Raw genomic sequence first — 23528 nt, forward strand, 5'->3', positions numbered from 1 at the left:
TTGAAATACAATGTGAATGCTACGGAAACAGCTGCCTGCATGCAGCAAATTCAAGTTTTGCTGTTTGGTACTCTCTAGAATTTTTTTCCCGAATATTTTCAATCCACAGTTGGTTGTATCCACAGATGCAGAACCCTGGGATACGGAGGGCCGACTGCATAAGGTCAGGGATTGGGAGAACACATTTTCATATTTTTCAGCATTTAGAGTTCAGATGATACTCCATCAGCCATCTGCTTTTTCAGGGTGAGGTAGCTAACTTCCTGAGTAATATATTTTCATATTACTATGGCAGATACGCAAGAAATATTTTTTATTTTCTGAATACATCAGGCCACCAGAGGGCAATCATCTTAAACAGTAAAAGCCTTCCCCAAAGAGCTCAAACCCCCCAGACTACTGGTATAATTGATAGCAAAAGTAATTTATGCGGCAAAGAACCAAGGGGAGGGGTCCTGTGCGAGGTATGTGAACTTTAGCTATTCCGGACCTCTGTTTCTTGTTCACTGAGTGGGACTGGCCAGGGGGAGAAGGGCAAGTACATGACGGGTGGCTCTAAATGCAGTCGCCTTCCCCATTTTCTCCCTCTGTCTGACATTCCTGTCCAGGGACGGTCATGAAACTCACCCCCGTCCAATGGACCCAGTCAACCGACAAGCCAGAGGAAGGGACCTTGACTAAATCATCCACCATTTATTCATCCTGCATCTCACATGGACGACACGCCATGCTAAGGCCAGGGGTTTTACAGAAGAGTCAGCTAGCTCTTCCCGGAAGAAGCGGGAAGCCGGGAAGATTCTTACTGCTCTGTCCTACTCAGCACAAAGATGAGAGAGATCCCTGCACTTTTTGAACGTTTATCTCTCTCTCTCTGTGCTCTGTATCCACTTCTTCCAACCGCTTCAGAGCCTTCGTGCCACCAGTAATTCCTTCTCCTTCTCATTCTTCTCAGCCTATGAATATGGTTGTAAAAAAGGGGAGGAAAACGACTTTCTCTGAGCGTGTTTCTGCAGAACCAGAATCACTGCTAAGTGTCAGGAAGGGAAGCCGCTGCTACTTCACTCCTCACCTTGCTGCTACCCGCCGGGGGCTCTAGCTCTTTCCTGAACCCTTACTGCCGCGACAAGACCTGATCGTCAAGTTCAACACACTTTCCTTAGTTCTCATCCGAGTGAACCAGGCTCCCTGAATCTCATCTTCCTTATTTATCATCCATGACTCTTTCTGGCCCTTCTTCTCCTCTCTGGTTGTTTTTCCTCATCTGCCTCTGGTCCTTTTCCGCCTACCCCTCCCTCAAAAAGTGGTATTATCCAGAGTTTCTGTTTTAAGAGTTTTTTCCCGTCTAAATTCCTTGTTCTTGGTAATTTCTTCAAGACCTAAGGCTTTGAATAAAATGTATTATACAGCTGATGACACTGTTTAAATCTTATATTTCTTACTATGCAAGGATCACCCCCCCGCCAAATTCTGTCCCAAAAGGAATTTCAATCTTTTTTTCTGAAATTCTCCCTTTTTCTCTCTAGTAATATTATCACCATTGACTTCGCTCATGCAAACCCAAAACCCTCTGATTATCCTGGACTCTCTCCTTTCCTCTTTTTTTTTTTTTTTTTGCGGTACACGGGCCTCTCACTGTTGTGGCCTCTCCCGTTGCGGAGCACAGCCTCCGGATGCGCAGGCTCAGCAGCCATGGCTCACGGACTCAGTCGCTCTGCAGCATGTGGGATCTTCCCAGACCGGGGCACGAACCCGCGTCCCCTGCATCGGCAGGCGGACTCTCAACCACTGCGCCACCACGGAAGCCCTCTTCTTTCCTCTTTTGATCTCTGCCCCATCCTGTCTCCAGGACCTACTGGTTCTGCCTCTGAAACCTCTCTCTCAAATGTGCTTCTTCCATTCTATTCCCACAGCCTCTGCCCTAGTTTAGGTCCTATCACATCACATTACTAAGCTGCTGAATTTCATCCCAAAATATCCACCGAGTATGTCACATCCCAGTTTAAAGTTCCCATGGCTCACTGTGGTCTCATGATGCACTGCTCCAACTTCCCCTTCTGGCCCCTCACAACATCTACGCTCATTTCACGTCTACAGAATATTATCACACTTGCATCGTGATGCTGTAATTGCAAGTGTATGAGTCTTCTCTGCTGAACACAAACTCCCTATAGGACAGGAATAAGGTCGTATTTATCTTTCTATTCTCAATGCCCAACACAGAGCTTGGCAATATATAGATGCTCACTTAATGTTTCATAAATCAAACGTATCTTGGTTGTAAGACATGCAATCTTTAGGAAATATTAAAAAATGACTTTAATTTCAGATAGCTCGTAGAATATTTCAGTCTTCATAGACAAGTTTGATTTTATATTTACGTTAAACACGACTGCTTGCTTTATAGTCGTAGTCTTTAAACTTTTTTTGTACTGAGATACAACTGACATATAGCATTATATTAGTTTTGGATGTACAACATGATGCTTTGATATTTGCATATTTTGTGAAATGACCACCACAATGAGGCTAGTGAATATCTATGACCACGCAAAGTTACAAATTTTTTTCTTATGATGAGAACTTTTAAGATCCACTCTCTTAGCGACTTCAAATACACAATACAGTGTTATGAACTACAGTCACCATGCTGTACATTATATTCCATACAGTGATTTTTAAATTGTGTTTTCCACCAGTGGTGAGGTTAATTCTGAAGACAGGAGATAATTCTATATTGTACCAGAAAATGTTCAGAAACTAAACGAGCTGCAGTCTTAGAGCTTCAACTGCCTCCATTATATTAACTATACTAATTAGAACTTGGACATTATTTATTATCTATTATGAGAAAACAGCAGATATTTACTATATATTATGTCAAACCACTAAGGAGGACATAAGTTGACCATGGATGGATGCTTCTGCCTAAGGAGCAAGGATTAATTAACAATTTTGATTCTTTCATTAGCCTCTCTTGATTGAAAAACAAAGGGGAGAAATACATTAGGCTACAGAACTTGCATAATTTATACCTGGTGTCACTTGTTCTAATCTTTCTTATACTTTGAGGCATGTTACCTCTAAGCTATTCCCTTTAGGGTACTATCAGATTTGGAGGACAAGAGAGGAGACACGGAGACAGATCAACAGGACCGATGGGAAGAAACCTATTCTCTATTCACAAAGAGGTTTAGCAACTAAGAGTTTCTTTGATACCGCAGCTTGAAAAATACAAAACATTATTCATGAATCTTGATTTTCCGCTGAAATATGTAAAAAGGAAAGCCTTTCAATTAATGTATGCAGTGGGGAAAAACTAGAACAACACAATAAAAAAGAAGAGAATATCTTATTTATTACTGTTTATTGGACAAACCTACAATAAGTTCTCTTAGGCATTTAGCTATAACTCATTATGTCCTGCCATGTTCAGAACGTGTGAGCAGGTAATTTACGTTTTTGTTTGCTCTTGGGTAACTTTCTTCCCGACATACATGCAAATTGGGGTCTACTCACCTCTCCCGGCCGGATCTTAATGTAAAAGTTGCTCCGTTTGTATGAAATCTTTAGAACCTTTGGCCAGGCAAACCTGTTGATGCGTAGTCGGTCACGATATATCAACAAGCCACTTGCACACACTCCTAACATGATTTCAACTCCCTCAGAATCCTGGAAAATGGCAGCAAGAAACGCTGGATGAGCATCTCACCTATTTCCACTTGTGGCGGGTACACGATTTAAGCCTCCAGGTCAGAACCTGTAATTAGCTACCTGCAGCTCTCATCTAAATATGCAAAGTACTGTAGCACTTTAAAAAATATTCCCACTAAATAACAGCCTTTGAATGAAGATATTTATCACTATGGAGGTTTGTTAGTGTAAACTCTGTTCACCCACGGAACTTGGACTTACACAGCATGTCAACACTGCACACAGAGAAGGTCACCCAGGTGAAGTGTGTTAGTAACAGTAACGATCAGAGCCTCAGTTCTTATTACTGAGTGCCAGGCACGGCTCTGACCACTTTACGTACATTGTTCATCTTCACTAGGATAATTCTGAGATAGCTGCTATTATGATTCCCACTTTACAGGCAAGAAAACTGAGGCACAGAAAGGTTAAGTGTCCATCCCAGTTGAATATGGGCAGCCTGCTTCCAGGGGCAGGGCTTTTAACTAATACGTACACTAATAGAGAGACCCCCATCATTTCCGATGAGTGTTTTGGGGTTTGTTCCTTTAAAAAGTCTTGATTCTCTGGGGGCTTCCCTGGTGGCGCAGTGGTTGAGAGTCCGCCTGCCGATGCAGGGGACACGGGTTTGTGCCCCGGTCCGGGAAGATCCCACGTGCCGTGGAGCGGCTGGGCCCGTGAGCCATGGCTGCTGAGCCTGCGCGTCTGGAGCCTGTGCTCCGCGACGGGAGAGGCCACAACAGTGAGAGGTCCGCGTTTTTTTTTTTTTTTAACTTTATTTTTATTATTTATTTAATTATTGGTTGTGTTGGATCTTCGTTGCTGCGTGTGGGCTTTCTCTAGTTTCAGCGAGTGGGGGCTACTCTTCGATGTGGTGTGCAGGTTTCTCATTGTGGTGGCTTCTCTTGTTGTGGAGCACGGGCTCTAGGCACGCGGGTTTCAGTACTTGTGGCTGGCGGGCTCTAGAGCGCAGGCTCAGTAGTTGTGGCACACGGGCTTAGTCGCTCCGTGGCATGTGGGATCTTCCCAGACCAGGACTCAAACCCGTGCCCCCTGCATTGGCAGGCGGATTCTTCACCACTGCGCCACCAGGGAAGCCCTTGATTCTCTTTTTGTATACTGTTACTGTCAGAGTAAAATTTGAATATAAAATAGTCTTTTTAAAGTACAAGCGTACTCCCCAACAGCACCCCAACACACACTCACCACCCAGTGGTGCTCACTTAACCACTTGGCTCACATATATAAATATAGATGCATTTAATATATGCATATAGATTTCTTTTCCAACAAAAGTGGGATCATGCTATATTTGCAACTTTCTTTTGTTGCTCGCACAGTCCATCTCTGGGTCATCTCCTAGGGATGTGCAATGAGGGGTCCCAGAGGTCACCAGAGATGTTATATAAAGCTCAGGAGATACCCCACGAGCAGTCTATGCCCCCTCAATATCGTGTCCCAGTGAAATTAGCGTAAAGAGAACATCTGTGGTGGTCTTGAGTGGGGTGAGAACAAAGGACAGAAGGCGGTGCTGTGTGTGATGTGCGGTCCCCACCCCCCGTGTCTCACTGGTTGTTGGAAGCAGGGTGTTGTGGAGGCGAAGCTGAGGTCTGAGACACAGTCATCGGCGGGGCTGTCCCACTTTGAGTCACTGCAGCGCCAGCAAACGCGGGGAGGGAGACATGAAAGAATCCAAAAGGGGGCTTCTGACTCATCTGTACGGGAGTGGGAGGGACCGACTTCCTAAATCCCGCCAGTGCAAAGCACAAGACAAATATTTCCAGAATCAGAAATAAATATTTTGGTCCCTCTCTGGGAACTGTGAGGTTACACATACAATTTAACTGATTTAAAATGAAATATTTTTCCTTGGAAACGTATCACTCCACTAGACACGAAAATCACTCTATGGAAGTGGAAGGACTTGACGGCAGGATATTACAACATAATCAGACTTGAGGGGAATTCAAAGGCTCCGCCACCATTTATCAAGGGTTTTAACCTGAAAGAGCAATTTACAGAGCTATGACCTGATGCCGGAAGTAGGGCGGTGGGTGGGGGGCACGATGGACCCTGAGATCTAGCCGACCTGCTCCCAGGACCACACAGGCGACCCCCCAGGTCCTGAGCAGAAATGTCTGCGCGAGCAGGGCTGCTGGGGTAACGGCTCCTTGAGTCACTTTCTTTGTGATGAAGAACGTAAGTGTAGCAAGCACTCTGGGCATTCACAACCTCTTCCATTATTACCTACTTTAAATCACTCCTTAGTATCTTTGAATCACAAGAAGGTGGAATCCGTTTGTGGGGAAGATGGGAGGCTCCTGCAATGCATCCTCCCTTGCCGTCTCCCACACACACTTCTCTGGGTCCCCACAGCATTAATATCATCAGCACAGCCCGAAGCCCGAGCCAGCGGTGCTGCCACTAACCCCATTCCTCTTCCTTCTCCAGACCCAGGCTGGTGGAGAGCAGCCTCTGTTTATCCTACTGACCTGGCCACGTGGTCAGCACAGCGCCTGCCTAGCACGTGTTAAGCCACTACTTGTTTGCCGGAAGAAAAGGCAAACGAAGAAAGAAAATGGCAGGAATAAGTGGAGCTTAAAATTGATGATCGCTTCCATTTCACTCATGGCACAGCAACCAAAAAAAGGATACTTTTGATATCAAGGTTACTGCCGCAGCCCATAGCATTGAGGTAGTAGCTTGATAAATCTTCTGTATCAAAAGCTATGACCAGGGCTTCCCTGGTGGCGCAGTGGTTGAGAGTCTGCCTGCCGATGCTGGGGACACGGGTTCGTGCCCCGGTCCGGGAAGATCCCACATGCCGCCGAGCGGCTGGGCCCGTGAGCCATGGCCACTGAGCAGCCCGTGCGTCCAGAGCCTGTGCTCCGTAGCGGGAGAGGCCACAGCAGTGAGAGGCCCGCGTACCGCAAAAAAAAAAAAAAAAAAAAAAAAAAAAGCTATCATCGTGGTCTTTCTTGGGGACATGTGTTTCCCTATCAATAAACATATTTAAGGCTCCCTTTAGCAGGGAGCATTGAAGGAAGCCCTGGACAGCCTCAGCCTATCTTAATTAAAATAAACGAAGGTACTATTCTCTTAACTTAAAATCGCTGTTCCAACTTTCCCATCCTTTATTATCTCCTGGTCCACGGGATACCCGATATGGATTTATAACTACATTTCAGAGTCTTATATGAAATAAATGACTCTGACAGAGCCTATTCAGAGTGACATTAAATGACAAACAAGCAGAGACCGTCTTCCTAAGACATTTAGAACAGGTTTTCCAAACCAAGGGACCTTCTTCACCTAACATGGATATTTATTCTTCATACAGAGCTGTGGAGTCCAAGATCACAGTTCCGAATTTCTAACTAGGTCCTAGAGCCCAGGGCCTTTCAATACTACCAACAGAAGAGAAGCATCTCACTTATTAACTGGAAATTAGCTCTAATTTAATTCAGTAAACTTCCTTCTTGAAATGATGGAGCGCGTCTGCATGAGAAAATGAAGTCCATAACCAAATCATTTGTTATGCTTAGTATTCACATGAAATCCTATCACAGGCTGCATTGGCACTTCCTTAATTCTCTCTCTTTTTTAATTGGTTTAATTGGCATAATTTCAAATCACATTATTGAATGACAAAGCAGCCATCTATTTTAATTCAGTCGCTGCAGCCATGTTAAGTGATTTCATTTTTCCTGATAGGAACACAGATACATGCTGAGTTGCCCTTCTCCTACATGGAGGCCCTCACCTTTTATTTATTTATTTATTTTCCCCTGGGCAGTAACTGAGTCGTCGTGTGTAATGTAACTCAAAAACAGCTTTCGAGTCACGCAAATTTCCAGGCTACCTTCATTTCTGTCTTGTTTCCTTATCTTTTAGCCACGTAGGGAAAAACTCTAAGAGAAACACAGTCTTAGTGCGTGTCCTTATTTTCTTTTTAAATCCTCATCCTACCTTATATCTGGCATAAACTATAAAATGCTATGTTATCCGAGCACAAAGTAAGTGAAAACATGTAATAATTAACTGGCAAGTAAACAGAGCTACACCTGCTGCTGTAATTACACACAAATGTCAATGAGCTTGGCTCTCCGGTGCCAGCATCCCTGGTGAGAGCCAATCCTCAGAGATTCTGCTCTTGTGGAGGCCTTCAGGCCTCAGAAGTGCTCACCCTGAGTGATGTACAAAATGATCCACAGACATAACCAATTCGACCTGCGTTCATGTGATCCTCACCATCGTCTTGTCCAAACTCACTTTCAATCTGTCAGGTCCCCAAATGCAGCAGCAACAGAACGTAGACATCACAGATTTTCCTCCTAGGGGTCCCCAGGGTTGTTGAGACGTTTGCCTAAACAAAGCTGGCTGAAACCCTCTTCATTTCTTGGCCCCAAACTTGACTGTGTAAGACACTCGCTCGGCTGGCAGCCTGTTAAGTGCATGTTCTTGTGAGCCCCGGACTGTGTGATCATGACCACTCTGTCCACCCGAAGTAAAGCCACATCCCCACCCAGGAGCGACATCCTCGTGTCAGCCCAAATCAGAAGCTGTCCCCGAACTTCAAGTACTGATCTTTTCAGTGCTGCTGAAGTACCAGAACCTATCCCTAAGAGCCTAACACACTTCCTATGTTTTGCTGATAGAAGTTTTTGGGAAACCTTGCCTCTGCTTCCATGGCACTTCTATTCACAGCTGTTCAGATAATAGACTAACAGTCCATACGCTCACTCTCTCACTGCTGAAAGATACAGAGATTCTGGAAGAAGTGTGACGTGGAGTTAAAGCTGCTGACACATCCTCCCAACCCAATCCTCCAGCCCAATCCTGACTTCTCTCTTCGCAAGACTCTGGAACCAAGATACAGCCTCAACAATTCACCCGTCGACTAGGCAATCTTTTCTTTTTTTTTTTTTGGACAGGCGGAGAGGATTTATTTGTAGCAGAATTATTTATTACAGAGAATGTCCTGAAAATAAACTGACCAAACACTACAATGAACGTGCTGTATGTAAGGATGGAGAATCCGTTTGATTACACGCAGTGACTGAGAAAGTTCAAAACAAAACAAACCCAAAACTATAGTGCTTGTCCAGTTCTCTCTGCTCTCTTATCTCTTCCCTCTTTTTCTTTCTTTAAAAGACAAGTTAGGCAAAAAAATAAATAAAATAAAATGGTGACAGTGACGAGATGGAGAGCAGGGCTATTCTGGAACTCAGAGCTTTTATCAGCTCAGAAGATGGATCAAAGCTGTCCCCAGGAGAAGTCACAGAACCACGGCGACAGGCTAGGCAATCGTAGCCTGGCTGGTTAATGTTAACTGAACTTCAAAATAACCATCTTATTTCAAAGCACTGATGATTTGTCACAGTATCTAAACTTTATAGAGAGCTTTTAAAATTGAACATGAATTTTCTGAGTGCCTGGTGGGCGTCACACACAGTACTTGGCATACAACGTTTGTGACAACTGGGTCCTGGACACTGTTAAATAAAATTAGATAGAAGGCCTGGAGTTTAAAATATGCGTACCTTGGCATGATGCAAATCCACCCCATACATGGAGAGCTTTTTGGCATTTTCCAAGAAATACATCTCTGCTTCTGCGGGCGTCATGCCTCTGATAAGGAAAAATGAGAGGTATTACAATGCTGGTTTTTTTTTTGTTTTTTTTAACCTGGTGGAACCATAATATTTTCCACTTAGCTCCCTTGCAAGTTCCCACAGAGGCACCAAAAGATTTGTACTCTGGGGGAGGCGGGGGGAGAATACCAGGAAAATGGCTTTTAGCAGAAACATCACAAGGACGACCCGAGTAGGAGTCTGACTACCCAGAACTGTACCAGGCCTAGAACCTCACTCTGCTGAGTCCCACCCTTAAGGCACTGACTTCAGTCCCGGGAGAAGCAGGTGGTGCAGGGGATGCCCACCCACTGAGCACAGCTTAAACGGACGCTCTTGGGGTTCCTGCCGCTAACCTGTGGCTCTTGTGCAGCTCGATGACTTTGTCTTCTAGTTCTTTTGTGTGGTTTGGCGCGAAGCGGAACTCGTTGATGTAGTCACTGCCACACTCATCTGGGTCGTAGTCTCCCAGTTCTGACTGGACGGTGTACGAGCCCAACGTGGCAAGGGTGACAGAGGAGCAGGGCAGCCTGCCAGACACGATGTCATCGCGCAGCTGTAAGCAGAGGTAGTACCTTCCAGGAGCCAGAGGACGGGCAGAAAGCCAGCGTTAGGAGACTGGAAAGGAGACTGCCCAGTACAAAGTGGGCGGCAAGCAAGCTCTCCCTGCAGAACAATCCACTAGGACACATTGTCTAGCATCTGGATCTGGATCTATATACCAGGGGAAGATACTTAGCTACAAAATACAATATCTAAGGGCATATAGAGGCAAGTTCATAATAATACAGGGATTCATTGATGAGACACAGAATAAAAGAAACCTACAGACTATCTCTCTAACATTAAGATAACGCTGAAAGTCAAACAAAATCTCTGGTGGCGGAAGTTATAATATAAAAATGGTGCTCTTAAATATAACGATTAGGCCCCAACTACCTAAAGGAAGTCTCATTTTGCTATCTAGACGAAAGGTCCTGCCACACGCCCAAGACAAACTGCAGGTAACTCAACGGCTGCGCCGTCATGAACACTACCTGCCACTTCCTGCGTTCCTGACGAGAGGAGCTTTCTCCTGGGTCAAGGTCTCATTTTCTTCTTTAGATAACTTCCTAGAATTCAACCGTTACGAAGACTAACTTTGAAGAATTATTACCTTAAAATCTCATCACTAAAAGCAAACAATTCTAAACTGGGGGACTGTGAAACGTTTTCCATAAAATTTTGCCAACATCATATGCAAATATCTCCATTAATAGCTGACTTTTACCTTCCCTGTTATTCTGCTTCTAAGAGTGACAGATATACTAACAGTAGAAGACTCCAAGGTAAGTGGGAACATTGGTGAATTTTATTAACAGTCTTCATGGCCCAGCATACGAGTATAAGAATAAAATATACCTTGTACCTTTCACACAAGAAACGAACCGTTAATCTGTTGAAGCTGAGGACTATATGATAAAGCGTTAAGGTCCCCTCTAAATACGGTTTTAAGCTGATGATGGGAGTAAATGCCATGTAATCCAGATACAAAAATTCCTACACATTTCATAGGCCCTACACACACGACACAAATGGAAAGGAATCATGCACTAGATTCCAACTCACAGTGTATATACGCTCTCTACCCATAAATTAGCCACCATTAAATAGTCCCTCAACTACTAAAAAGTATCTTTATATAAGAAATTACAAATTGTGTTTTGATTTAATGAAAATATAAAAGAAATCTTCTGGACCTAGTTTTTCCCCTTCTCCTAACATGTCTGCTGAAACGACTTTTCATCATAGCAAGTGACTAAAGCTTTTTGAGCGATTTCTCTTTCCTGAAAAGCCTGCCAAGAAGGGTTGTAAGGCCACACTGCACAGCATTACTCTGACTGGCTATAAACTGACTACGAAACACAGTGAAGAAACCAAGGATTCCAAAGTAGAAAGCATTAGAAGAGGCCTAGAGGGACACACAGCAAACCCAGAATGGCTTCCTAAAGAGATTCTTCCTTATACTCAAAGCTCAGTCACCAGGCCAGACTGTTAGATTCCCTTCTTGATGCCTTTTCTCTAAAACGAATGAAACGTCTTCCTTGTATACAGAAGGTGTGGAAGGTACACTCTTAGGCGTGCACGTGTTTATGTGCATTTGTGTGTGTGTGTGCACGCCTGTGTGATTTTTGAAAACAGCCACCACGTGTCAGACTGGTTATACAAAAAGGCATAAGCATCCGAAGACACACTTTTGCTCTAAGTTTTGAAGGAGGAGCACTAGGAACTGTCGTATCATTTAAGGCTGAATCCCGTCGAATTTGACTGTGGTGGGTAGACGACAGCAACTCAATTCTGTGTGTTTTCCCACCAGGGTCAGGCAGAGGGAAGTACCAGCTTAGCACCAAAGATTCAACTGGGAACAGATACAATCTGGCAAATCTTCTCATCGGATGTTTGCTCTCATTCAGTTGCCTTCTGTTTGCCATTTCGGCATGGATGACTGTAAGGTCACCAGATGTAAGCCCGCCCTCCGCCCGAGAATTTAACAGGAGCACGACTCCCAACATGCCTGCCTTTTTCACTGCCAACTTTCAAATACCTGGTGATATCTTCAGAGAGCTGGGAAGGGTCTGGTGGGTAAAATTTCACATTAAATGAAAAGTGCCAAGCACCACCTGCGGAGAGAAGAAAAAATCAGAATAAAGTCTCAGACGATCCCTTTGTACTTATTATACTAAGCGGTGGCTAGAACGGCCCTAACCCCAGTCACTAGCACCCAGGCAACTTTTAATCATCAATGGAAAACAGGGAAGTCTCCTTTCAGTGAAATTCACAGGTAACTCTGAAACTTCCTCCAGTTTCTAATCTTCTGCCCCATCAAATCCTTTGCTGGGGTTTATAACTAGCAAGGAAATTGACTAAACTTCCTCCCTTTCTCAGGGACAAAGGCCTTGGGAAGAGGGAAAAAAAGTAAACGAGACAGATAAGCCTCAATCAGACGAGTCTAGGGCTCACTGGACCTATTCTCTGAAGTTCTGGAGAGCTCACATACCAACATTACAGACAGAATCCCATTTCCTTTGTCCTTTCTGCTTTGTTATGACAGGTCAGATCCCATAATAATACATGTCAAGGATGTATTTATTTTATGGGAAAGGTTTGCTGTCATATTAAGAGATGAGCTGCTCTGTGGGCCATTCGGAAAGTTCTTTTCTTACTTGGGGAAATTTCTGATGGAAGAGACAGTGGGGGTATGTACTGTGCATTACCAAACCCAGCCCTCCACCTCAGCCCCTGATCAGGACGGTCCTCACTGCACGCGGCCGCCGCTCCTCCTGTGGCATCTCCTATGGCCTCTCCAGAGGGGAAGGGGGTCACCCAGACGCCAGCTCACAGGCACCTGCTCCCCAGACCGTCCGTATGTAAACGTGAGACATTACAAGCCTTCCTGAGTGCTCCGTTTTATCCATGCATTCTCTAGTTGTGTATACCTAACCATGTTTATCACCGTAAATGAGAATAAAACCCACCTTTTCTTCTTTTCGACATTTACTCTCTCTGTGATCACCCCTGTCACTTATTTTCACCTTGGTCTCTCTGTCTGGCCTTTCAATAAATGCGGTCCATTACTGAAGCCTGGGGGCTCCTTCGCCGGGAACTGTTTCCATTTCTTACCCCCACCCAGTAAGCACACTCCAAGGGCCCAGGCCCTGCTCGCTCTGAACAGCGGCTTGGAGGACCCTCCTGGTCTCCCAGCTTCGGTGCTGGAGGCCTTTCCTCCGAGCCGTGGTCTTCCTTTTGCTCTGTGATTCGTGACCTCGTGGTCCAGCCCTCATGCTTCAGATGCCCTCCTAAGACTTCCAAACACCCCCTTCTCCCATTCAGTGACTCCTGGAAGCTCCATTCTCTCCCGAGTCCTTCCCAAACATTCACAAGAAAGGGACAACACCCTAAGTACCTCCCGGCTCCTTCCTTTGAACTGGTCTCTTGCTTGAGTAGCAAATACTTAGCTGCAGAGGTCACCTGTATTCCTGTCGTCCATGGCACAGTCCGTTCGCTAATTCTGGTTTACTCTGCACACCACTACTCATATTACACTGAGAGGTCCACCTGGCAGGGACACCATTTGAGCTGCCTTATAAAGGACTTGGTATAGGGACCGGGTATTACTGGGTGTTTCGTGTCATTTCTAAACCACTAAGAAAATATTCCCCAAACGTGGGCTGTAAGAATTACGAGCCATAAAATATCTGGCAATCAAACCTATTTCTAGCGATTATTCTTCCCACTGTTCTCAAAAACGTCCTCTTGTTGTTCTAAAATTAACAAGTCTGATTTGGTTTTACTTTCCTATTGATTCCTATTCACCTCCTGCTAAAATGGAATGCTTGCCAGCCATGAGGTTCATAATGAGAGCTGGTCTCCCCGCAAGCAACTGGAATGAAAGCTAATGGATTCGTTATGGGAAATGGATTTATTGCTCTTTTATAATTTTTATCCACTTCAAAGTGAATCCAATGAATCGTTTAGCAATGCAATTAAACTCATAATAAATTCAGGGTAAACACTTGAAGTTGGAAACTAAGAGGGAATAAAAATAGAAGAAAGATATTTCGATGCAAAAATCCTCATTACAGTAAAGTGACTTTCAAATGATCGTGGGCCTAAGAAGCATCGGAGGGGCTTGTTAAAAACGCCAGTCCCTAGGCTCTACTCAGAGGTTTTTATTCCAGAGATGTGCATTATGGTCCAGGAACTTGTGATTTTAATAAACACCCTAATGGTTCTAATACACTTGACCGTACTTTGAAAATCACTAATCCCAAGGAATCTACTTTCCTAAGGTTATAACCCAATCAAATATGAGGTTTTGCAGGACATTATTTTGAAACGGTGGGAAAGTTTATGGAAAACACAATCTACACCACAATCAAGGAAAAAAAAAAAATCCAGTGAAATGAGGTGTAACATTTGAAATTAATGAGAGAGGCAGATTAAAGCGGAAATACATATCCTCGTAAAGAATCTGGTGGAAACGTATCACTGGGAGGCTATAGTTATGCCATAAATAGGTTTGCGAGCCTGTGTCTGATCAGATGATGGCTCTGGTTAGGGACGGAAATGCAAGAGCTTGAATGCATTAAAATGACATCTATAATGCTGATATAGGATTTTAAATTCCAAATTTATGATAATCAGAAAACTGTGACACTGAAGAGAATTCATTCTTATGAAAAAGTTCTAATTTTAGTCTTCTATGTCTGCCAAATCTTAAAATTTCTAAATATACTACAGTTATAGCATAAATCACTATATATCATATATTCTATATCATGAAGTTACTATATCATAAATATACTCTATATCAGAATATATTTAGAAATTTTAGATCTGCTAGGCGTAAAAGATGACTGGAATAAGAATTTTTTCATAAGAACAAACTCTTCAGGCTCAGGATTTTCTATTTCTCATAAATTCATAACTTAAAATCTTTTTCAGCTTGACTGCCATTTGCCATTCTCTTGAAGATCTCATTCTAGAGACCTACTGTGGACCTACAGCATAAAAATAATGGAAAGATCCTTTTATTGTTGATATTTATGTTCAGAAAGAGGAGGTGATTGTACAATAATTACATTAGCTCTGATAATACTTTTCTGCCTTGATAGAATGTCCCTTTTGTGGAAAGAAGGCATTTTGTGCATGGGAAACAATAAGGAATATAGATAAAAACACCAAATTCCATTCCTAAAAATTTCCAATTTTTTCTTGTCTCCTCCTTTATCTGCATGATTGTCACTTGGTTTTCTTTATGTTGCTGTCACAAACACTGCCTAAACTACATGAGGAAAATATCCTTTAAATCTCATGTTCCAGTTGTCCCCTAAACTTCATCTCTTAGAAAGGAAGGCCGGAGACAGCATAAATGGGAAATGAAGGAAAAAAAGAGTTCCATTAACAGCAGAAAAGAAAATTAACTGTTGTTACAGCCTTTCTTGTAACAGTATAATGACTTATTCTTGAACATGTAATATATTTTCAAAGTGCTCTGTAATTATAAAATCAACCAAGTACGAAAAAGCGTTTTATTAATTAGGTGAATACAGGGGACTTAAAGCACATGAAATGTTAAGATATTCAGCACATCTGCTTTTAATAACTCCATAAAAAGATCCTTAGAACATATTCATCATCTTCAAGTTTTTACTAGGACTCTGAAGTTTTCACCTTCTTATCACAACTGTAGCTGTCCCTGGTTTTAATCCCAATTTAGTTCTATCAAACTACTTCACTATCAAGTTTCTGATTAGTGACCACACCAAATTCCTCTCAAAAATATGGTAAAGATGTTTTCGTTGTACAAAGAATCATCAGACTCTCTAATATCTAGAAGCATAGTGAATTTTTTGCTTCTTTTGAGATATTATCTAGTATTAAGCCATTTCAAACTGCTCGCTACTAATTACTTTTTATTAGCATGTAGGGTATTTTGAGACCTCAGAGCATTCAAAGGCACTAGAAAGATTTGCTCTCTCTTTTAATAGTAACTTTGATGGGAATGCTGTTCTTATTAATAAATTGGTCTTAAGTTTAATCTTCAAATAGAATCAGTTGTTCTGGAAAATTAAACTAGATTTTATTGATAAAAAATGAATTGCTTGAAAAAAATTAACTAGTTAGTTGAAATTATAAAGTATATCCATGTTTTACCATTTATCCATAGTAAAAAGCAACAGCTACAGAAAAGGCTTAAAAATAAAAATGAAAAAATTCCTCTTTCTCAACCCCCTACCCTGCAGTGCCACTTCTGGAGGTACAGGTATTTCCACATACCTATATATGCATAACTCATTTTAAACAAATATGAATTATTTCTCTAAGGTCTCACTAATGAGAGCTAAAACATATTTATTCTACCTCATTCTGTTTAACAGCTACCTAGTATTTCAAGGTATGGCTATTTCATGATCGATTTTATCATTTCTTTATAAATGGATATTTAAGTTGCTCTGAGTCTTCTTCTATTGCCAATGGTATGATAATGAACTTTCCTACATGGACACATATGTACACACTCCTCTCTTAAGCAGACACTGGATATATTTCTACAAGTAAAATCAGGGGTCAAAGAATAAGCACATTTTAAATTTTAATAAAATCTGACACAAAGTGCCTTCTTAAAGGGTTATATTTCTACCAATTGTGTACAAAATTGCCAGTGTAGGGCATCGTTAAACTTTTAAAATCTTTGCTAATCTGAATAGGTGAAAAATGTCACATTTTAATTTGCATTTAATTATTACTAACGCTTAGCACCTTTTCTAATACTTATTAGCTACCTGTATTTAAATTTTCTGAGTGGCTCATGTAATTGATTCGTGCGCTAGGAAATGTCCATTTCTTAAATTGCCTTTAGGGCTAAGAAAAGAAGATGTCATCAGACAGTAAACTGCAGTCTTACTGGTTACCCCATTTCTAAGCTATTAAATGACTATTACTTTTACTGCTTGCCTTGCAAACTTTGGTGGCAGTTAGGCTTAATACAACATTAATAATTAAGTCTGAAACTTTTAGATGATTGTCAACGGGGGCATCACTTGATTAAATCATATCTCACATCTCTGAACAGGCAAGGAAATAGGTCAAGTGTCATGTCATTTTATTCCCGGGTCGCAGTAATTGCTAATGGGTATCTGAGCGAGACCAACCTGCCAAAGATAAAATTTGAGATCTTAATCTGTTTTTCAAAATACCGTATTCACACCAGCCATGTGGGTATGAGCTACCATTTCAGATAACCCCACTCTTTGAAAATCTTCCTATTTCTACACATAATAATCCAAAAGAACTTACTTCGAATCTGTTTTTTAATTTCCTTAGCAGGGTCCAACCAATTCTGAAAAAGAAGTGAGAGTCTGAATATGAATCAGAGAAGAATGGAGATGACTTAGTGTTGACTGGGTAGAGATGAACTAAACGTATTTGAGAAGGAGTGGCTGCCGGAAGGGTCCCCCAGCTGGGTCCTTCCCCTACATCTGGTGCCCCTTCGCTAGTCCTGCGAGGGCCCAGGCTCTGGTCTAATGAGAAGATGTGTGTGCACACAACTCAGGCTTGACAAAGTTCTTTTCTTTTACAACAAGTGCCTTCAGGGATTCAAGCTAGCACAGAAACAGAGGAGAAAAAATGGTGGATTCTATGTTCAAACAAGTTACAAGCATGAGCTAAAGATACAGTCATCCTTTGGTAACCACAGGGGATTGGTTCCAGAACCCCAGGTAACACCAAAATCTGAGGATGCTCAAGTCCCTTATATAAAATGGCACGGTACTTGTATATAATCTATGCAACGCCCCCATATACTTGAAATCATTTCTAGATTATTTATAATACCTAATTCAATGGACACGCTATGTAAATACTTGCTGGTGCACTGGAAAATTCAAATTTTGCTTTTTGGAACTTTCTGGAATTAAAAAAAATATTTTTGATCTGCTGTTGGTTGAACCTGCACATGCAGAACCCAAGAACACAGAGAGCTGACTCTGCATGTAACTTGACCACTGATGTCCTGGCCGTTCAGTCCCATGCAGCGACTTCTGTGATTATAGATTTTAAGGCACCTTCTCAGAATGCTTTCCTAACAAACGAACACTTGCCACTTATGACTTTCCTCATTAGAACACTCAGGTGTTTAATAACGAAGTTAGACATCATCCATGGAATTCAGTAAAGATAAAGTATGATTCACTAACAAACGACAACGGAACAAGCGACATTTAATGAGCACAATTGCTGTGGCTCAGTTGCCAGCATTAAGGAAACAATTTCTTCCTCCTTATCTTTCAGGCAGTTGGGGGGATAAGTGAGATAAAGGCCTGAAGAGACTGCAGCAGGTATAAGAGTCTACAGAGGTTTTACATGTATCATTAAACGCGGACTGAATACATTAACTGCTTGCCTCGTACATCAGGTCTGTACATGATTCATCTCACATTGTGATTCAGCAAGAATATGAAAGTGTAATAAGATGAATTAATAAGATGGCATCCAGTGAACATGTTTTCCGTATAATTATCAATTTATGTGATTCCCATTGGCTCCAATCCATGGAAATGTATCATCCCCCCAAAGCACCATATAAAATGCTTTTCTGGAACCATAAAGAACTCAAGCATGAAAAGCAGAAACACTGACTGACTGACTGTTTCCAAAAGACTCAAGATTAAAGGAAGTTGTCAATAATTTCCTTCATGAAGAAATAAGGTGATTAACAGCATTTAGGGCCTTGGATAATAAATCTGAGGGCGTGGGAGTACGAGGGGAGGTGGAGAAAACGATTTACCAATTCAGTTTCAGTTCACTTTCTTGCAGTGAAGCGCAGTTGAAGCCGCAATACTTTGTACTGCTTTCAACCACTCACCTTCTGGCTTTCAGCATCTCGATATGTAAGCCCAAAATAGTCTTTTTCTAGCAAATTCAGATGTTCACATACTTTATCAAACAGCACTTGGCCTCTGGAGCGTTTCTGTGGAGAACAAAACAGAAAAACAAGTCAACACACACCAAAAATGTTCTCTCAATTGCCACAAACAAAAATGGGTAAAACGTAAAATATTGCTCATCGTAACTGTTCAGTAAACAACAAGCAGGTTTGATCACTTTACCAACTCCTTTTTAACTAGAAAAAAGGCTCAATAAAGTGGACCTAATCCTATAAGAGGCAGCTCCTACAGAACAAACAAATAAATAAAAAAATAACTCCTGTCAGTGAGTAAGTACAGGCGACCTGCGGATGATTTCGAAACGGAAGTAGTTGGGGAAATGAAGTGGTGCTCGAAGCCTCAAATATGTTGTGAAACATGAAAATCCTGACGGTGAGAGCATTAAAGGGCCGACCACAGCGGTGTTTCAGAATACCCACGCTCACTCCCCCCCGTGATCAGGTTCTGAGCCTGAGAAGAACTAACCCCATTCCTTGTCTCAGGCCGAAGTCCCCTGCAAACTTTCTACCCCAGTCCTTACTGAGAAACTCTAGCTGTGGATCACTTTCTGGAGCCCGTTAAACTTCATTAGTTTTTGTTTACAGCCACAAATTTCAATTTTGTATCACAGAGTTCAACTTTCTCTGAATTTTTTTTTTAGAGAAAATCCTTCCTATTAAACATAACAAACATGTTCATTAAGTTTAAAGATTTAAATGATCATTTATAAATGTAAGATGTAGACATATGTGCTGTATTTTTGGCCATAAAGCAGTCGATTGGAGAAAGAAAAAAGGCAGTCATCTGGGGAAAAAAATCCATCAGCTTAATTTATGGTGATATACAGTATCATATTTTCATCAAAGGTCTTTTAAACTTGGCCTTGGAGTCTGAGATGGATTAACTGGAAGCAATTAAGCTAAAGTACATTTTGTTTGTGCAGTACCAACATTTCACATCTCGTACCTTAAGTGTATTTGTCTTTAAGATTTAATGTAGTAAGAGAAAAATAAGAAAACTGATAAACAATGGGCATACCAAAGAGTACGTATCCAGAAGACGTGTAAGTGGTATGTATTACTGTGCAACCGCAAATATACTGGAAATTACTTAGTCCCCTCAAGCATGACTATTTAGGAGAAAAGATAAATGTAGGATACAAAACTGAAGCCTGAATTGTAACCAGCTGAATAATCAATGTTGTATTTGAAAGAAGTTTAATAATGTATGAAAATAAATTACATGTTAGCTAAACTGTGTAACATTGTTCAATGGATATAAATAAATGGTATGACAATGAAATGCTGCTCGCTGGTTTAAATCCTTTATTTGTAAATAACAGCATATTGCTTCTGAATAACGCTTAACAAATTATAAAGTTTGCACCAAAAAAAACTGGTTCTTCTGATGCTTCCATTGGTATGATGTCCAGTTTAGAGATAAGAACACAGAGGTCCAGAGGAGTTACATGGGAGAGGCAGTCTTAGTGCTGCCTATGACGGTGGCTTTAACAGGTAAACCTGGCTTTGAGTCTTCCTTATGTCCCTTGCAGCTGTGCGGACCTCGAAGCTTTCCCTCTGTAAAACAGGTATGAAACCATCTACTTCTTTGTAATGGTTGACATTAAAATGAAACAAAGTATTCCAACTTGGTCCAGTGATAACACGTCAAGCATCCCACAAATGTCAGCCATTGATATTATCAGCCTACGTGATTGATAAATGGCAGAATACGTAATACAGAACTCACTAGGCATTTTTGTGGTAGGAGCACATATATAGCTCCTTGTGGTACCAATAAGCATCCTTAGTATTAATATGCCCTGCTCTTTCTTCAGATATCAATTATCTGCTTACTGTCTAACTGCTTTAACTACAACACAACACACACACACACACAAATACATACCAGCGTCTGGCCAAGTACTTTCTCAATGAGTAAAAACAAACCAAAACAAAACAAATACAATAAACCTTCCTCTACAAAGCCTTCTACATCCTCTGAGCCAGCAGCAGACCCCAGCCAGGCCCTCAGTGGAGGAATTATTCTGGTCACGCTGCCGGCGGCCTTGGGCATTGTTTTATTAGCTGTCTTCTGGCTGCTGTCTTCTTCCTTTTGTCTAACAGGTGGAATGATTAGCTCAAGCACAGACCACTGTACTAACTGGTTCTTAATTTTCTGGCTTCTCACCATTTGATTACTATTAATGAACCACAGCTCTCTCTTGAACAGACCGGATTTTTTCTTACTATTTTAAACATATTTGAACACTATAAACAGTCCTTAAGACAATAACATAGTGGTCCATTCTTCTCTCTGAAGGGTTTTTGGGTTTGTTTCTGTTTGTTTGTTTTGGCCCTAAGAACTAAGACGGGTTGTCTAGAATCCGCTATAGATGGTTATATGTAAACAATGAAATTCCTATCTGCCAAACATCACCATGGCCGCCGGCCAGCTGGATGACACTGGAAAGGTCTCTCACGTTATGTGGGCCTTCACCTTCTCATCCTTGAGTGAGGATATATGACTCCATGGAGCCAGGTGATCACGGGCTTGAGGCTGTAACTGGGCACCTGTGCTCATGGCCAACATCACTAACGATCACAGCTCACTCCCCCGTGCAGCCCAAATGCGGCTTCAGAGCCCCACCGCACACGTGATGACAAAGACCCTGGCGATGGATGGAGTCAGTACAGGACACCAAATGGGACTATTCTGCAGCCCCAGACAGGATCCCCTCCGCAATCACTCCCAACTCCCCCAGATTCTTGATTCTTCTTACTCAGGTCATTTTTTTCTAGTGCATTATCTAACTTCTCAAGTCAATTATTTCTACATGTTGACACTGTGTGCATCTTTAGGTAGTAACATCTAAAATATGACTGAAGCTCAACCGTCACTGGGCCTTTTAGAGAATTTATGTTAAATATTCGGTTCCCAAAGATAGGATGTTCATTAAGTCATCAAATCTGGGCATCTTACTTTCATTGGGTATGTTTATAACAGCTATAATGAGTCAAGAATTCAGTAGAAGATAGTGGGAAGCAGTTGCATAGCACAGGGAGATCAGCTGGGTGCTTTGTGACCGCCTGGAGGGGTGGGATAGGGAGGGTGGGAGGGAGGGAGACGCAAGCGGGAAGAGATATGGGGACATATATATATGTATAACTGATTCACTTTGTCATAAAGCAGAAACTAACATACCACTGGTAAAGCAATTATACTCCGATAAAGATGTTAAAAAAAAAAACAGAATTCAGTAGATTAAAAAACATTTTTTGGACAGAGGTATTCTAAAATCAATGGGTAATTTACTTAACTGGAGACGATGAACAGCTTTTAGTCTCATTTGCTGTTTCCTGTGAGTTGTTAAGTCACGTCTCTGACTCAGATGCATTCGCAGTCTACATAACCATTGACTTTTAACACCTGGACGTTAAGGAAAGTGGACTTTGCTTTCCTGGAGTAACAAACCAATGGTGGACTACCCTCTCTCTACCCTCTTTTTCCACTTAAAATTGGGTTTCTCTTTCAAATAGAGAAGACGAGGATACGTCCATCATCACCACTCAAACACAGCAGATGAAATAAGCTTTTCTGCAGCATTAATGAAACTTCCTGCAAGTCCAAGATAATTCAAGATTTTTACAATGTTGGTAAAACACTGGTTTTCAAGGTCTTATCAACCGGCATCACCTGAAAGTTTACATTAAATTTTTTATTTGTACTTTTATTTGTCTAACAACTTAAAAAAACTAATTTCAGAATGTTTTAGGATGGGAGAATTTCCAACATTTCCCAAAGTAGAACAGCATCACGAAAGCCTGCATACTCATCACCCAGTTTTAACAAATGCCTCTGAAGACAATTTTGGTTCCTCTGGAGTTCTGCTCCACTCATCCTCCCCCTGGGTACTCTGAAGCATCTCAGCAAATAATTGTGTCTCTATTTATCTTAGTATGTAACTCTGCTCTTTTAAGAAATGTAATCTCAATAACTTCATCACATCTAAACAAAAGTAGCAATCAGTTCATAATATCACCAAATATCTAGTCAGGACTTTAATTTCCCCAATTATTTCAAAGATTTTTTTTTCTTTTTCATTTTCTTTGATTAGCCCATACACCGCAATCGGCTGACATATCTCTCTGGTCTCTCTTAATCTGCAAGTTCTCCATTTATGTTGGTTTTCCCCTTGAAATTAACTTGTCTAGGAGACCAGGTCATTTGCCTGTAGAGTTCGCTCAGTCTAGACTTGCTGTTTGCATCTCCATGGTGTAATTTAACATGTTCTTTTGTCTTCTGTATTTCCTGTAAACTGACAGTGAATCTAGAAGCTTGACCACATTCTTGTTCGACTGGTTTCCATAAATGACGCTGTGCAATTTCACCACGAGGCATAAAGTTAACTCTTGCCTTTTTGTGATATTAGCAGTCACTAACGATCGTTGCCCTAGACCCATTAATCTGAGGTGGCAAGATGGGGATATTCGAATCCGAACCTTGGTCCCCCATTTATTAGTTGGAGTATGTCTATGAAGAGACACTTCTCTTTGTCAGAATTATTTATCTAGTGACACAGTCTGATGACGGAAGCCAGGATCAATGCTCACACCTTTTCCTTTACCCAATTTCAAGATAACGAGTTGGCTTTCTAGCACCATCCAGGAGTCACCAATCAGGATTTTTGTCTTATATCATCGCTATGAACCCACGGGCTAAATCAGGCTTGACGTGT

General features: G+C 41.7%; 1 protein-coding gene across 23 annotated transcripts in view; it reads right to left on the reverse strand.

The window, feature by feature from the left end:
* The window catches only part of EPB41L3 (erythrocyte membrane protein band 4.1 like 3), a 210676-nt gene that overhangs the window by 31969 nt on the left and 155179 nt on the right, over positions 1–23528 (reverse strand). For all 23 annotated transcript variants that reach the window (XM_067699634.1, XM_067699636.1, XM_067699633.1 and 20 more), the window contains 6 exons: positions 18730–18834; positions 17163–17205; positions 11908–11983; positions 9680–9898; positions 9234–9321; positions 3517–3669 (listed from right to left, as the gene is read on the reverse strand). In XM_067699634.1, the coding sequence (XP_067555735.1) occupies positions 3517–3669; positions 9234–9321; positions 9680–9898; positions 11908–11983; positions 17163–17205; positions 18730–18834 (684 nt within the window). The remainder of the gene's footprint in view (positions 1–3516; positions 3670–9233; positions 9322–9679; positions 9899–11907; positions 11984–17162; positions 17206–18729; positions 18835–23528) is intronic.

Source organism: Pseudorca crassidens, chromosome 12, assembly GCF_039906515.1.
Source record: "Pseudorca crassidens isolate mPseCra1 chromosome 12, mPseCra1.hap1, whole genome shotgun sequence".
NCBI lineage: Eukaryota > Metazoa > Chordata > Mammalia > Artiodactyla > Delphinidae > Pseudorca > Pseudorca crassidens.